A 16,945-nucleotide genomic window follows, 5' to 3' on the forward strand; every position below is an offset into this window, starting at 1 on the left:
AATATAATATAATATAATATAATATAATATAATATAATATAATATAATATAATATAATATAATATAATATAATATAATATAATAATCAGCCTTCTGAGAACTTGGAGTCAAATTCTCATCTCTCATCTCGTCCTGGGAACCCTCACAACACCACACCTGAACCCTGCCCTTCCTTGGCTGTGGAGCTGTGCCTGTCCCTCCCAGAGGAAGGTCTGTGGTATTTTCTGAGACCTCCATCATTGAGGAATTGAGAATCTGACTCCATGTTCTCAGAAGGCTAATTTATTATTTTATGATCTATATTATATAAAAGAATGTTATACTAAATATTAAACGATACTAAAGAATAGAGAAAGGATATAGACAGAAGGCTAGAAGATAATAACGAAAACTCGTGACTCTTTCCAGAGCCTTGGCACAGCATGACCATGATTGGCCAATAAGTAAAAACAATTTACATGAAACCAATCAAACAAGCACCTGTTGGATGAACAATCTCCAACCACATTCCCAAGCAGCAAAACACAGGAGAAGCAAATGAGATAATATTGTTTTCCTTTTTCTCTGAGGCTTCTCAGCTTCTCAAGAGAAACTCCTGGGCAAAGGGATTTTTCCAGAAAATATGACAGTGACAAAAGTCAACACCAAACCCTCCAAATTATCCCTTCTCCAAGATCTAAGAGCAGAAAACAGCCTCATTTCTGCCTGATAAAGTGTTTCTGAGGTGTTTTTCCAGGTGGGAATTGTGTCTGAATGTGCAACAATGCTCCTCTGGTTCCTGTCGGGGCCACCAGGGAGATAACACAGCTTTGGGCAGAGCTGCTCCCCTCCATCTGTTCCTCCCTGAGCTGGACATGGGGGCTCTGGATAGTTTGGGACACGCTGTCCTGCCATGAGGAGGAGTGGGTGCTGGGGATAATTTAGGGGAAATTTAACGAGGGAAGATGGAGAGGAACAGGGGTACAGCCATTTGTTGGAATAGAATTATTTATTTTTACTTAGAGAAGGGGAAACTGAGAGGTGTTTTAAAAAACTCTATTCTTTTTATTTTCATGTGATGGGTGAGACAATATAGATGTTGTAATTCATGTTATTACAATTAGAAGTTAACTATTTCCTAATTATAATATTTTATAAGCAATTTTTGTCTTATTAGTTTTTGTCACACTCTACTGTAAATGTTTTAAAGTTAGTTATCTAAAATTAATTTTTATGGGTCTTACTATAACATAATATATAGTTCTATTTCTCTAAAGTATCCAGTCTTATTTGCAAGGCTATCTTTTGAAACTTTTTTCCAGTTCTATTTCTCTCTCAACAATATTTGTCTTAATCTATAGTATTTCTACTAGATTATTTGTCTTAATCTAGTATTTCTAGGTCATTATTTTTTTATCTTAAGGTTTGTATACAAATGTATGGTATGTGAGTCTTCTGTCAGGCTTTGAGAATTTCCTACGAATCCATTTCCCACATTTCCCCCTCTCTCTTGAGTAGAAAAAAAAGGTTTTTATGGTTTTGTTTATTGATTGTTTCATATAGTGACGTATATAAGGTATTATTATTAATATTGTTATTATAATAATGTAATTAATTACTATATTATAGTAATTAATAATTACTATAGCAATTATTAAGCATTAATTACTATAGTAAGCCATTATTACTATATAAGCCATCAATGTGTCACTGTCCCCAGCTGTCCTGGCTGTCACTGAGGGCTGCTGGCAAGATGAGGACACTTAAAATTAAGAATTAGTCTCTTACAAATGATGGAAACTGGGTAACTTTGCTGAATTCTTTATTGCCTGCGTAGATACCTAATGACCATGTTTCCTCTTCTTTCTTTGGGATGAGTGATGCAAAAAAATCCTCATGAACTGAGAGTTGCCCCATTTTCTTTGTCTGTTTTCAGCATCCAGACCTGTCTTGTGTTCATTTCTGAGCACAAGGCTCCACTTTGCTTTCCCTCCACCTTTCCCTGCCCAATGTGGAGTTTTCCCTGCCCAATATGGAATTTTTCCCTGCCCAATGTGAGTTTTTCCTGGAGCTGTCCCCCAGCCAGGGCAGGTCCAGGTGTCACCTCAGTAATGAGGGACCAGGCTCTCCACACCTGGCATAACTTAAAAAGTGAGATTTACTCTGATGGAATTAAGAAAAATTTAGGGAATCTAACCTAATTTATATAATTTCATGAAATTATTGTTCATGAATGGCTTTTTTCATATGTTTTTGAATTTTTCAGTCTCTCAAACTGAGGTAAAATGTAGTAGCAGAGGGCAGAGATGGATTTTGGTCAGTGCCAGCTCTGTACCCTTGTGTCTTGTGGAAGTCTCACTGCAGCTTGGATTGTGATGAATTCTTTTGCCTAATTTTGATCTAAAATCCAGTTGAGAAAATACCTGAGCTCCTTCCTTTCCCTCTGAAACCTTGCAGAATCAGAGCTCAATGGTGAATAGATGGAAATTACTGCTCAAATTTCCTTTTGGTTGCTCTGATTTTATTTACAGTGATTAACATTTTGGTTTAAAATTAAACCACCATTGCTTTTTAATTAGCAATTAGATGGACAAATGGGTGAAAGCCCTGCAGATTTGGGCGGTTTTGGCAGTGATTTCGAGGAGCTGCAGCTCCCGGCAGATGGCAGTGCTGGACTGGATGGAGCTGGGACCTGCTCTCCTCCAGCCTGGCAAGGGGCAGGAGCTCAAACTCGCTCCAAAAATTGGTTATTCCCTAAAAACACACCTGGCAGCAATGGTTCTTGGTTTGCTCTGCTTCCCTTTCCTGGAAAAGAGGCGGCCTCGGTACCCCAGTGAGTGTGAAATGGCTGGAGGTGCAAACTCATCTAAAGAAATGCAGGATTTCTGTCTTGGGTGATCCTGGTGGAGCTGACAGAATGTGAAATGCATTTAGGAGAAATGCCCATAAACACAAAAACCTTTTTTAAAAGTCTCAAATATTGTCTTTGGTTTCCCTTAATTCTTCAAAAAGGAATCTGCCTTTTTTCCCCCTTCACAATCAGTGCATATTATGGCTGGATTATCAAAAAAAAATGAGATCCACTAATAAGAAATCTTAAAAATAGCCTCAAAACAAAACATAATAATACTTCCGATTCTGTATGCAACTCAACAGGGCAATTTTTATTGTTTTTAATTAGCTGCTGGGTGGTGGAACAGGGTAATTAATTAATGAGAATGGAGAAACTCAGAGTGCAGGAGCTTGCAATGAAGTTAGTGAGTGCAATGCTCACCAGGTGTGTTCTGGTTGCTATGGGAAATAGGGGCTGGTTCAAAAAGTCATAAAAACTACTGGGGGTAAGAAAGAACCTCTAAAGTGAAAGAGAAGAGGTGAAAATATAGAAAATCTTGACTTCATAAGTAGTCAGGAAGATTCATAGACTTGCTGTTAAAAAAATTAATGGAATTAATGGCAGCGTCTGTGAATCCTTGTGAATTTTCTTTTGCTTGTGCTGTTGGGATCTTGGGCATTACTTGCTCACTTTGTGCGCTCCAGTTTCTCCCCTGCTCACAAATGAGAAAGAGAAGGATTTGAGAGGGAGCTGGCAGAGTGCCATTGTGTGGGAGTTTGATAGGAGAGCTGCCTGGGATCAGTGTCTGCTGGAGCTGCACACTAATTTGTGTGGAGGCAGTAGCAAAGCAGGCTGACAGCAGCAGCCTTCCCTTCTCTAAACTTGCAGGATGGACACCCTGGGTCTGCAGCTCCAAGAGCTTTTCAACACATCCTGGATTTGTGTCCCAGCAGGATTGCTGTGGAATAATCAGGAACACATTCTCCCTCTGAGGGCTGTTATTGTTTACTGGCTGGGAGGATCCTGCTTGCCCAGAGTCATAAATTCACAAGTGAAAATATTTACCAGTAACCAACCCAGCCTGGGCTCTTACATAACCAGGGCTGCTCTGGGAGGCTCTGCCAAATGGCAGCTCCTCCATGGGAAAGGCATTCCCACCCCTTCTCCTGAGGGGCTGCAGCCTTGGGGGTGACCAAGGAGGGGACCACAGCCCTGTGCAGCTCCTGGGGGACCATGGGTGAGTCCCACAGGATGGGGTGGGCTGGCTCCAGTTCGTCTCCTCAGGGAACATGGGTGAATCCCAGAGAATGAGCTGAGTGGGAGCAGTTCACCTCCTAGGGCATCCTGGCTGCATCACCCAGGATGAGGTTGGTTCCAGTTCATCTCCTCAGGGACCTTGGGTGAACCCCACAGGATGAGCTGGGCTGGTTCCAGTTCATCTCCTGGGGCACCATGGATGGATCCCACAGGATGAGGTTGGGTCCAGTTCATCTCCTGGGACACCATGGGTGAATCCCACAGGATGACATGGACTGGGTCCAGTTCATCACAGGTGAGTCCCACAGGATGGAGTAGGTGGGACCAGTTCGTCTCCTCAGGGACCATGGGTGAATCCCCCAGAATGAGCTGAATGGGACCAGTTCATCTCCTGGGGGGCCCTGAGTGAATCCCACAGAATGAGGTGCCTTGGGACCAGTTCACCTCCTCAGGGACCATGGCTCAATCCCAGAGGATGGGGTAGGTAGGTGGGTCCAGTTCAACTCCTGGGCACCTGGGTGAATCCCAAAGGATGAGCTGGGCTGGATCCAGCTCCTCTCCTGGGGGGCCATGGGTGAATCCCACAGAATGAGGTGGGCTAGGTCCAGATCATCTCCTGGGCACCCTGGGTGAATCCCACAGGATGAGGTGGATAAATCCAGTTCATCTTCAGGGGAACCATGGGGTACCCCAAGGACGGGGAGGGTGGGTGCAGTTCATCTCCAGGGAACCCTGGGTGCATCCCCCAGGATGAGGTTGGTTCCAGTTCATCTCCTCAGGGACCCTGGGTGCATCCCCCAGGATCAGGTTGGTTCCAGTTCATCTCCTGGGGCACCACTGGTGAATCCCACAGGATGAGCTGGGCTGGCTCCAGTTCATCCCCTGGGCACCCTGGGCTCAGGGCTGTGTGAAATTCACCCAGGCAGAGCTCAGCCCCACTCAAATCTCTGAGATTTCAGAACAGGCTTTGCTGTTGTGTGCAAAAACACGCAGAGAGGTCCTGTTGTCACCCCTGTAGGCACAGGGGGAATTAATGCTATGGCACCCCTGGTGCTCCCTGCTCCCCCACTGCAGAGCTGGACGTGCCCTGAGTGCTGCAGATCTTGGCTGGGAAATTCTGCACCAAATCCTTGTGGAGCCTGTCTGATTCCAGTGGTTGTTAAGCTCTGAAAACTTGGCTTGGTTTTGCTGTGCAAATGATGAGGAGGGTGTGAGCCATGGTGGGAATTTGTATTATTTAATGGCATAGTTACACCAAAATGAGTGTGCCTCTCTTTGGCAGAGATTTTCTGGTTTTAATTCAGCTCCTGATCAGATGCACCATGAGCAAATAAAGTGTCTGCACAGCTGCCTGTCACACACCACCGTCAGCAAAGCCCTTTCCATCTCTGCTGGCTTCTCCTTGGTCACAGCATCCTCACCTTGGGCTTCTCTTGTACAGATTCCAGCAGATTTTCCTGGCTTTGAGCTTTATGGGCTGTTCCTGTGCAGGAATTTTTAAAATCCATTTTCCCAAGGTCAGGCTCACCTGGGGAAGGGATATAATGTCATGTCTGGAGCAATACTTGGATGCCAGTTTATTGTTGTGTAAAACACAGCTCACAAACCAGCAGTACTGGAAAATTCTGTTGTTCCCTAATCTGTAGTGAGAAGCTGAAAAAAACCTCAAAACACAGGCCCTTGGTTATTTGGCTTTTTAGAGAATATTGAAATCAATAAAGCAAGCATGGGTTTTTGAAGTACAGACAAAATGATGTGATTGTATTTCAAGGTGTAATATTGAACTACAAGGTGGTGAGTTTACTTCTCTAACACACCTGGGAAACTAAAAAACCATGAAAAGGTGATACTGGCAAAAACATTTTCTGCTTTCTTGGTACCCATTTGCACAGAGAATTATCTGTTCAATGTAATTCCCATGGCTACTGGAATGTGAGAATAGTGGGGTAATTGAGTTTTTGTGGCAGCATTCTGGACTTTTCTCTGGAAATGCATGTCTCTGAGGCTCATTCTTCATCAGAACTGATAAATTCTTTTTGTTTTCTGCTGAGCACAGTGTGTGAAATCCTCCTTCACTCAAGAAGGGGAAACTGCACAGGAAGTACCACCCAGATCCACATTTAGAGTCACAGGAGACTCATGAAACCAATGGAAACTCTGGGTACGAGTGAGAAAAAAGCCCACCTTGAAATATTCATTGATTCACCTGCAAATAGCAGAGTATCACAGACAACATCAGCAATTAGCAATAATTTAATCCATGGGGATGGCAGTGATTAATTTCACTATGATTTTTGCTAATGCTGCATGAAACACATCAAGAATGTTCTGACTGCTCTGTTAATGTGCTTTTCCTGGTAGATTTAAGCAATTTGTGAGTTAGGTTCATGCCTTTGGTGCCTATCACCCATCCCTGAGCACAGGCAGGCACTGAAATATTCCAAATATTTCCATGCACCCTCTCCCTGTGACTGCTGCCCCAGAGGGGCTGACACCTGGGCAGGTCCCTTAGAGCAGGAAATTCAGGACTTTGACCATGGATCTGTTTCCCAGTGATTGGAAACCATTTTTTGGCCAATCTCATCTGCATTTCTTCCTACAGGAGAGGGCAGCAAAAGCCATGAACTCCTTTCCTTCCTCAGAAACCAAGATGAGGTTTACTGATTGATCCACTCAAAATAAAACCCCCAAAAACCAGGGCAGCACGTGATTGTATTGAGTATAAACATAAAAACATAAATTTCAGCTGCATGACAAAGAAAATTGAAACATAAAATGCTGTTTTACATCAATTATTCGGGCTTTTTGTTCAAATGTGGTCTCAGGTGTTCCTGTAATGTGATGTTAGTGGCAGTGCATGACTTGCATCTTCCACCTCTTTCTTTCCTCCCTTTGAGTACTTCATTCAGAGCCTCAGAGAGGTTTTTAAGATGCAGTTTCTGTGTTAAATTCAGGATCCTCAAATGTGAAAATTCAAACATTGTTCGCAGTGCAACACGTTGTAGATGGAGTGACACTGTCGTCTCTCCAGGCATAAATTATTCAAGTTTACCTCAGAGTCTCACATCTTCCTGAGAAACATCTGAAACATCGTGAACAACTTGGTATAAATAGAAAAATTAAAATCAGATGCATTTCTGATGAAAAAATGGGCTGGATTAAGTCTCAGAGGCTCTTTCACCCCATGCTGGTTTATCTGGCTTTTTGGATGTTGCCAGAAGTGACCTCCTGGCTGTGTAAAGTACTCAGGTTCACTGGATTTTCTTTACCTCAATAAGAAAAAATAAACTAACCTACCTTTTGGTTATTTTCCTAGCTGGTTTGGGGTTTTTCCTGTCACAAACTATTCCCAGGGGCTGCACTGTGGGACAGTTTTGCCATTTATTCAAGTTGATGTGCCTTCCTTCCTGAACAGGATTGCTCAATAACTGTTTGTACTCCTTTATCTTGCTTATCAGCAGATGAAATGGAAAGGATGGACTACTTAGTTGGTAGGGAAATGCCATAATCTATTACTTTATCTTGGATTATTTGCTCCAGGAGATAAGGAGTTCAGGGCCAAAGGTGCAGATTGAGGCTTGAGCAGCAATAAAAGCTGGATTCAGAGCTGTAATATTTCGTAATTTGGCTGGCAGTGTTTTCCTGTAGAAAAATTGGAACTTTCTGTTCATCTCATGAGTACAAAATATTTTTATGACCCCAGCCCTGGGAAAGTGTAGTAGCAGCCCTAATGAGTCTAACAGATTTGGAAAAGGTTAGAATATGTTGCATCACGTATTGGGTCTTCTGCTGGTGAGGGAATGAACATTTTAAAATACTCATTTGTCATCCCTTTGCAAAAAAAAAAAAAAAAAGGAGCTCCCAGGAGTTACATCGTGACCATAAATCTTGCACAGAAGAAATGGGCTAATGGTAAATATTACATAATGGGAGTGTGGGATTTTGAGACATTACCAGCAAGGCAGACTTGGTGTTTGGGCATGAAAGAGGGCTTGTTTCACCTTGAGTGGGCAGAAAATGAGGCATTTTCAGTTGAGCATGCTGTTTGAAAGACCCAGAAAATCTCAGTTCAGGAGTAGGAGGCACTTTCTGCTGCATTGCATCCCCAGTGAAAACACTGCTCAGGCACAGACAGAAAACCCTCCAGAATAAAAAGGATTGGAAGGATAAAAAGTGGAAAGAATAAAATGGCTCTGTTTAGTTGAAATGATCAGAGTAGAGGGGGTTTGATGCATGCCAAGGTATGGGAGAACTTGTTAAAAAGGAAAGGAAAGGAAAGGAAAGGAAAGGAAAAGGAAAGGAAAGAAGGAAAGGAAAGGAAGGAAAGGAAAGGAAAGGAAAGGAAAGGAAAGGAAAGGAAAGGAAAGGAAAGGAAAGGAAAGGAAAGGAAAGGAAAGGAAAGGAAAGGAAAGGAAAGGAAAGGAAAGGAAAGGAAAGGAAAGGAAAGGAAAGGAAAGGAAAAGGACTGGCAATGAATTAGGAGAATAAAAAAGGGATTGAGGTGGAGGTTATGGAAGCCTCTGAAGGTGCCACAAATAAAGTTGTTGCGAAAAAACTCCCTACCTTTCTAGCAAGAACTGTGTGAAGCCCAGACAGGGAAATGGAATAATTGCTGCTTAATAAAATTGTGTTCTTTATTTCTAGCTGGGCTATGAGTTATTTTTGAATGAGTTTTTAGAGCTGGATCTCTTTGGGCAGGGAAATCCTCTCCTGGGAAGTGTTTACTGTGGTTTTTCAGGAGTATGGCCAAGAGAAGGGAGTGGGGAAGGGGATGAGGCTGCCGACAGGACCCTCATGCTTGGGTTCTAAGCAAGTTTTAAACAAAGTTTTTTGCTCCAGGCTGCAGAGGGGAGGGCAGGGAATCCCTGCAGAGGAGGAACAGGGGTTCCTGCAGGGCTCTCCTGCTCTGCTCAGTGTGAGCTCTGGGGTGGCTGTGCCCTCCTGTGTGCAGTTTTATCTTCTATTTTTTTTGCCAGGGATGGGATTAAATGTGTGAGATGGAATTTCTTGTTGGGACTCAGGTGTTTATTAGTTTTATCTATGTCACAGTCTCACAAACTGTGAGTTCTACAGCACTTCAACAAACTAAAAATGGAGTCGTGTCTCTCTCTCTACAAGGCCTTTTAAGCCTAAACTGTCCAATTAAGAAATGACACCTAAATTATTTTTACTTTTAACGCAATAACCAAACACCCATGGCCTGCAATGGGGATTTTTTATCCAATTACACAAAACCATTGAAGCCCATGGAGAAGAAGGTGAAGGAGAAGGTGACGAAGATGAAGAAGAAGGAACAGGCTCCACCCTAAAACTTCCATCTTGCTTTATATATTTTACTATATTTTAAACCCTTAAACTCTGAGTTTTCCATCCTGTGATATTACACACTTTTATTTAAACTCCACGCCCACAATCCCAGCTCTACCAATCAATTCTGGAAGCTCCTCCACGGCCTCAGGTCAGTGCAGTGTTCTCCCGGGGGTCAGTGCCTGGCAGCACAGAAAGTCTGAAATTCTCATTTTCCAGGGTTCCAACACTGGTGTTCCTCTACAAATGGGCAGCTCAGAGGGGCAGAAATCCTGGCAGAATTCACTGGGACAGTGCCATGGGCAGCCCAGCTGGGAGGGCTATGCTGAGATGCACCAGGACAGCAATCCTTGCCTTTGTTCCCAGTAATTCTCTTTCCATGTGTTAGGATTGACAACTCTGGTACAGAAATATTTGATGCAGAGATTTCAGGTACAGAGACACCATGAAAGCTCAGACATATTGGCACAGACAGCTTTTTTTTGTTGTTGTTTTTTATCAGCAGTTTATTTTCCCCTTCAAAATGATGGAGTGAGAGTGAAGAAGTGCATCAGTCATGTCCTACCTGCCGTGCTGGGGAAAAAATGTATGAAATAAATCAAATTTCAGTCGGTGTTTCTGTGAATTGTCACCTCCTGGGGTGGGGGTTGAGATGCACCAGGACAGGAATCCTTGCTTTGTTCCCAATAATTCTCTTTCTATCTGTTATGATTGACAACTCTGGTATAGAAATATTTGATGCAGTGATTTCAGACACCATGAAACCTCAGACATATTGGCAGAAACACCTTTTTTTTGTTGCTGTTGTTTTTTATCAGCAGTTTATTTTCCCCTTCAAAATGATGGATGAAGAAGTGCATCAGTCCTGTCCTAGCTGGCGTGCTGGGCAAAAAATGTACGAAATAAATCAAATTTCAGTCGGTGTTTCTGTGAATTGTCACCTCCTGGGGTGGGTGACTGTGTCCTTGCCACGGAGAGGGCATTGCACCCAGCTGGGCGATGAGCAGCAAAGCAGAATTGTGAGCCATGGAAGCTTCTGGAATCACCTGTGCTGTCCCAGGCCAGGAAAGGCACTGCTGTGCAGATTTACAGTTAAATGCAGATTGTCATTAATGTGATGGAGCCCAGCCCAGCAGGGAGCACTGCCAGAGCCAAAAGTCGCTCAGAGCCACACAGAGTCTGGTGTGTTCTGACATTTATCTTGTGCTGCTGGCTGCTCCTCCTGAGGCAATCTCTGTCTGAGGCAGTACCTGGAGAAAGCATCACTGTTTGATGGGAGAGTGAAAGAGGGGCTGGGGCAGGGGCCAGGGGTGGAACTGCACCGTGCAGACACAAAGAGAACGTGATTTAAACCCAGACAGCTCTTTGCAGAATCTCAGTAACATTTAGGAATATCGAGGCCTTTCAGAGTCAGGTTTTCAGCAGGATTATTTTTGGTTCCGTATCAGCCTCTTTTTTTTGCAGAAATGTGGAACAAGTAAATAAAGGAAAGCCTTAAATCACTGTGGTTAATTCTATTTAAGCATGATAACCTCATCAGGGGTGAGTTACCCAAAGGAAGCACAGCAAGTGTTGGTGCTGTCAGCTGTAGAGCACAAGGATGCTGACACAGAAATCCCCCCTGGTGTCAGTGGGATGGGGTTTAATTCCCATAAAATGAAAATGCTGTGCAGATCTTATCGTGCACTGGTTTTGTTAACAGCAGCTTGTGGTCTTCCTGTGTTTACAAAAGTCTTTTTTAATTGAGCTAAAGAACAAATGATTTCTACGCCCATTTGAACTTGAAGACTGGGCTCAACTTGAAATCTTAACTTGAAGACAAGATTTTGTTTCTCTTCATCTTTTTCTGGCCTATCACTGAGACACTTTTAAATTCCATAGAATTCTGGCTGGGTCTGTGTCATTTGTCAGTATCTTTACATGGAGTTCACTGATAATTGCAGTAAATTATTTGGGAATATTCTGTATTTATTTATTTATTTATTTATTTATTAAAAAAATATATATATATGTGTGTGTGTATATATGTAAAATTATTATAAATTTATTTATTTATTAAAATAAACTATTCCCAGTAAATTATTTGGGAATATTCTGTATATGTATATATCTATATATGTATATATACATATATACATATATACATATATACATATATACATATATACATATATACATATATACATATATACATATATATATCTATATATATATACAGTAAATTAATTGGAAGAATATTCTGTATATATATGTATGTATATAAAGATACATATACACACACACAAACACACATATATATATGATCTATACATATAGAATATTTGGGAATATTCTGTATACACACACACACATATATAATTTATACATATAGAATATTTGAGAATATTCTGTATATATATATGCACACATATATATATATGCACACATATATATATATATATATATAAATACTTGGGAATATTCTGTATATATATACACACATATATGATATATGCACAGAATATAGAATATTTGTGAATATTTTGTATATATATGCACACACACACATATATATGATATACACATATAAAATATTTGGAAATATTCTGTATATATATATATATACATATACATATATATATCACATACATATATAGAATATTTGGGAATACTCTGTATATATACATATATATATTTCTGATATATACATATAGAATATTTGTGAATATTCACCAGATATATACAAATATATATATATAAATATATATACACAAATATATATATATAAATTTTTTTGTATATATATGTATATTTTGTGAATATTCTGTATATATATACACATGTATATATGATGTATACATATAGAATATTTGTGAGTATTCAGTATACATGCATGCACATATATATTTTTGTATATATATATATATATATATATATTAAACCAGGTCTCATGGCATAGTAAGATACTGTGGAACTGTAGGTAGATGCTGTGTAGCTGAACAAGGAAATAAATCAGATTTATTATTTATATATTTGAAACTCCTTTAATGCCTCTGCCTCATTGCTTGTCCTTGGCAAAGTTCAGTGAGTGGAGCGAGTTCAGGCTGCCTCTGTGGCAGCTGCATATTCTCTGCTGCTTTAATTTTAAATATGAATTGTGCAGCGAGAAATGCATCAATATTTCAGGCGTTCTGAGCAGCCTCTGTGGGCAGCATCCCTTCCCCAGCTCTCCGCTCTCTCTGCAGCCTTTGGAAAGTGGTGGAGCTTCAGGTGGATGATTTATGATTTTCTTCCTTTTCTTCTTGACCTACAATGCAGAAACCATCCACACAGCAGAGCAGTGTCACTGTAAGCACCCCTGGTTTGGGGTGTGTTTGGTTTTTAGTGCTGGCAGCTCACCTTCCCCTCCCCAAAGCGCTGTCCTGGACAGCTCTGGAGCTGTCACAGCCATCCCACACCCTGTGCCAACAGGAATGAGCCTCGACAGGAATCTGAGACTGCAATTGAGGGGAATTCTGTAAATAAATAACGCCAAACAATTGCATTCCTCAGCTGCCCTCAGTAAAAAATAAAATAATAAAATCAATTACCATAAGCATGTAGTGAATGTCATTATGACAGGACTGCCTCTTTCTTTTATTGCAAATGGGGAATAATTCAGGCAGGGAATGGCTGGATTTCCAAGGTAAAGCAAATAAAATTAAAACTAGGTTCTGTTTCACAATAACCACATGCTAACTAATGCTTAGACTTTGATATGAAATGTTCAAGTCATGAAACTTTCAGTTGTTCTTCAGAGATACCTGTGGAGTTTTTGTGGGTTTTTTTGGGTTAGGGTTGGGATTAAATGTGTAAAATGGTATCCCTTGTTTCGATTTAGATGTTTATTAGTTTTATTTATATTATAGTTTTACAAATTGTGAGTTTTATAGTACTTTGATAAACTAAAAATGGTGTTGCATTTTTATAAGGCTTTTTAGGGATGAACAGTTTAATTAAGAAATTACACCTAAATTATTTTCATTTTTAACTTAATAACTAATTACTCATGGTTTGCAATGTGGATTTTTTAATCTAATTACACAATACTACTTAAACTTATAAAGAAGAAGGATTAATTTTTAAATCTTTTATCTTTATTTATATATATTATCATATTTTCAAACTTTAAACTCTAAGTTTTCTACTGTGTGATATTACACACTTTTATTTACTCTACACACCCACTGTCCCAGTTCTATCATTTAATTTTGAAGCTTTCTCCATGGCCTCAGGTCAATGCAGTGTTCTCCTGGGGTCAGTCAGCACAGAAAGTCTGAAATTCCCAGGAACCAGGGAATTCCAACAGATACCAAGATAAATTCCTGCAGTCTGTGGCTCAACATTTGGAGAATATTGTGGAATATTATACATTTTCATGAAAGTTGTTGGCTAAAGCTGCTGCAAAATTGATTTTCTTGAAATGATTGAATGTCGGGTTTGTTTTCAAGCCTCAGATTGCTTAACTCCAGCCCTCACTGCTCCTGTTTATTTTCAAAGCTGAAGTCATTTGTTGAAACGTGAATCATGCCAGAGCTTAGCTCTTTGGAGATTGCCTCATGTTTGAGCAGAGAGACTGAATTTAGAGTAATAGCATCTCACTAATTAACAGCTAATGAGTGTTTTGGTTATCTCACCAACACATTCTTGGAGTAAAGAGCAGCAGGGTCAGTCCTGGGCTCTCTGTGCATTCCCAGCTCCATTCCTTCCCTCAGAGCTGCCAGTTCCTGAGATGTGTTAGGGCAGCTTTAGGGGGAGTTTTAATCTCTGTATAATTACCATTTAAATTTGAAGAAACTGAGTGTTTAAACTGGTTTTCCAGGAGGCAGCTTCACCATAATGTGGCCAAGATAATTGTATTTCAATTAAATGTATCATGTGATGTCCCAATAATGCACTTCCCTCACCTGTTTCTGCACCAGACATAAAACCCAGGAGCTCATGCTGCTCCCAGCTGTTAAATTCTTGGGGACCAGAACTGGAGTTTGAAGTGTTTTTTGCAGTGGTGAATGTTTAGTTTTTCAGAGGGGCATTAAAGCTAAAGTCTGTTGGTGTGAGTTGGGTGCAGATCCCTGATTATGGGAACCTTCCTCCAGCTCAAATCTCCTGGTTTGTCCCATAAAACACATCCAGAATCCCCAAAGCTTCCAAGGGGTGATGCTCACATTCCTCTTAAGGGATTCCAAAGCAAATTTGGAAAGATAAACAAGTGATTAATGGTATTTCTGTAAATTAGGTTCATGTTTAACTTCTACTTTTAGTATGGGCATAAATATTTGTTAACACTAAGCTGAGTGTGCACCTCCTAGAACAGAACAATGGATTTCAAACTTCATCTTTCCTGTGTATTTATTGCAATAATACAGTTAAAAAAATAATAATACAAATGCTTTTTTCTTTTTTTTCTTCTCTCCCATTCTATGTTTATACAGAATTAATGGTTGGGCAATATTTTATTGTGTGATTTCAGTATAAACACTTCTACCATCCATTATCCATATCCTTAAGAAATTTCTTTAAGAAATACCCTTATTGTTTATGAAATGCTGCCCAAGGCAGCGTTCACATTTGATTATTAAGAAATTTTGTTTATCCACTGTTCAAACCAATGGTGAAATTCTTCTGGATCACAGCAGGAATACATTATTAATATATGTATTGCTATTGCTTTCATTGGGGAGGTAGATTTCATGTAACACAGCAGCATTTTGTTAGATGAAATGCACTAGATGCATTTTGTTAGATGCATTTTGTTTGAAATGCACAAAGCTGCTCTTCTTTAACACTTGGGGTGATGTTCTGTGCTGTTCAGTTTTTGAATTGTGCAATAATTTTTTCCTTGCACAAGAAAAAAAAGCAGGGAAGGCACCCTAAGCTTTGGCTTGAGCAAAGGAAACACAGAGAGGCTGATCCCATGTTTCTTCAACAAGATCAGTGTCAGAATAATTCCTTTTTATCCACAGATTTATCTTTATTGTTGAAATTCTCCTTTAGTCCAAAGCAGACACATGCAGCCTGAGGGATACAAGGGATGGATTCCTGCAGGGAAAGTTTGCAAGGCCTGGATCAGCGAATTCTGTTTTATCCCAGCAACCCTGGTGCATAATAATTGCCCATAAACTCTGCTTCACATTAATTATTTCATACCAAGTCAGTCTAGAGGAAGGAAAATTGATTAGAAACCCAAGCAGGCACTCAAATATCTGACAACAGCAGTCTCCAGTTCTCTGACACTTTAAAAACAATATAAAGTTTCTAAGCACTGGCTTATTCCCAATAAACCAGTTTTTCTAAATGAAATGTGTGGATAAAAATGAATGTGAGTTGTTGTCAGGAAGTTGTGCACAGGGAAATGAATTTCCACTGCTGCTGTTGAATTTTGAGAGCAAGATTGTACCTGTTTAATAGGATTTATTTTATATTGTTTCACAGCTGTGAAAGGTGTACTTCTGGTGTTTCATCATTTCAGTGCATTTTCACCTCAGTGCTGGAAATCACATCATGCTTTTATTACAAAATATTGTGGGAAGGGGGAAGAATACAAGGGTGGAAAAGAAGGGGAATTGTGCATGTGCAACAGGCAGATTTAATATAAAATATATTTATTTAATATAAAATATATTTGTGTGTTTCCACAGGAAGTTTTCTATAGACACTGATTACAGATAAATACATCCTTGATTTTCTCTCCTTTTTTTTTTTTTTTCCCTGCAGGGCCAAGGCTTTTCGTGGAAAAAAGGTCCATGGAGAGTATGACATAAAGGTGGAACAGGTAACTGGCTTAGCCTGAACGTTATTTTTGTATCTTTTATATATATATATATATATATATATATATATATATATATATATATATATATATAACATATATGTAAATGTTATTTTTGTATATATTATATATTTTTTATTTTTATTTTTTTATTTTTATAGCTGTGCATTTATAGAAACATATATATTTAATAAATGTGTGTAATCCCTCCCTGGGGGGATTTAAAAGCTCTGTACATGTGGCACTTGGGGACAGGGTTTGGCCTTGGATTAATGATAATGGAGATTATCTGAGAGGGCTTTTAAAACCTCAATGATTCCATGGTTCTCTGTGCTTTCATGTAGAGAAATATTCACAATCTTTGTACCCCAAACCCCTCACAATTAAGGAAATTTGAAGGTTTGGGCTGGGGCAAAGTTGATTTTTTCCCCTGGATCTGCTGGGATGTTGGTTTCCTATGTTTCCACTCACAGCTTTGGCTTTAGCTCTTGAATTCTGTTTATCCCAACCTACAGTTTTCTCACTTTTACCCTTCTGCTGGGTAAAAAGTGATAAAGTTTTCCCATTTTTACCCTCTGGGTGTGGGGCTGAGCTTCCAGCTGGGGTTAAACCACCACAGCCCGTTTTTGGCACCCAAAATGGGCTCTTCTGAGGGGATTTTCACCGTCATTTTCACAGCACGAGAAACATCTTGCATTCAGGAGCTGTTGCTTGGAGACTGTGAAGTTCCCAGACACTCCATGAATTACTTGTGGCAGTTCTGTATCACTAATTCCCCACTC

General features: G+C 40.1%; 1 protein-coding gene across 1 annotated transcript in view; it reads left to right on the forward strand.

The window, feature by feature from the left end:
- Window positions 1-16,945, forward strand: part of SYN2 (synapsin II) — a 194,082-nt gene that overhangs the window by 58,685 nt on the left and 118,452 nt on the right. Inside the window, exon 2 of the mRNA XM_058031905.1 lies at window positions 16,109-16,166. Coding sequence (XP_057887888.1) covers window positions 16,109-16,166 — 58 coding nt within the window. The remainder of the gene's footprint in view (window positions 1-16,108; window positions 16,167-16,945) is intronic.

The sequence above is a fragment of the Melospiza georgiana genome, chromosome 11, assembly GCF_028018845.1.
Source record: "Melospiza georgiana isolate bMelGeo1 chromosome 11, bMelGeo1.pri, whole genome shotgun sequence".
Lineage (NCBI taxonomy): Eukaryota > Metazoa > Chordata > Aves > Passeriformes > Passerellidae > Melospiza > Melospiza georgiana.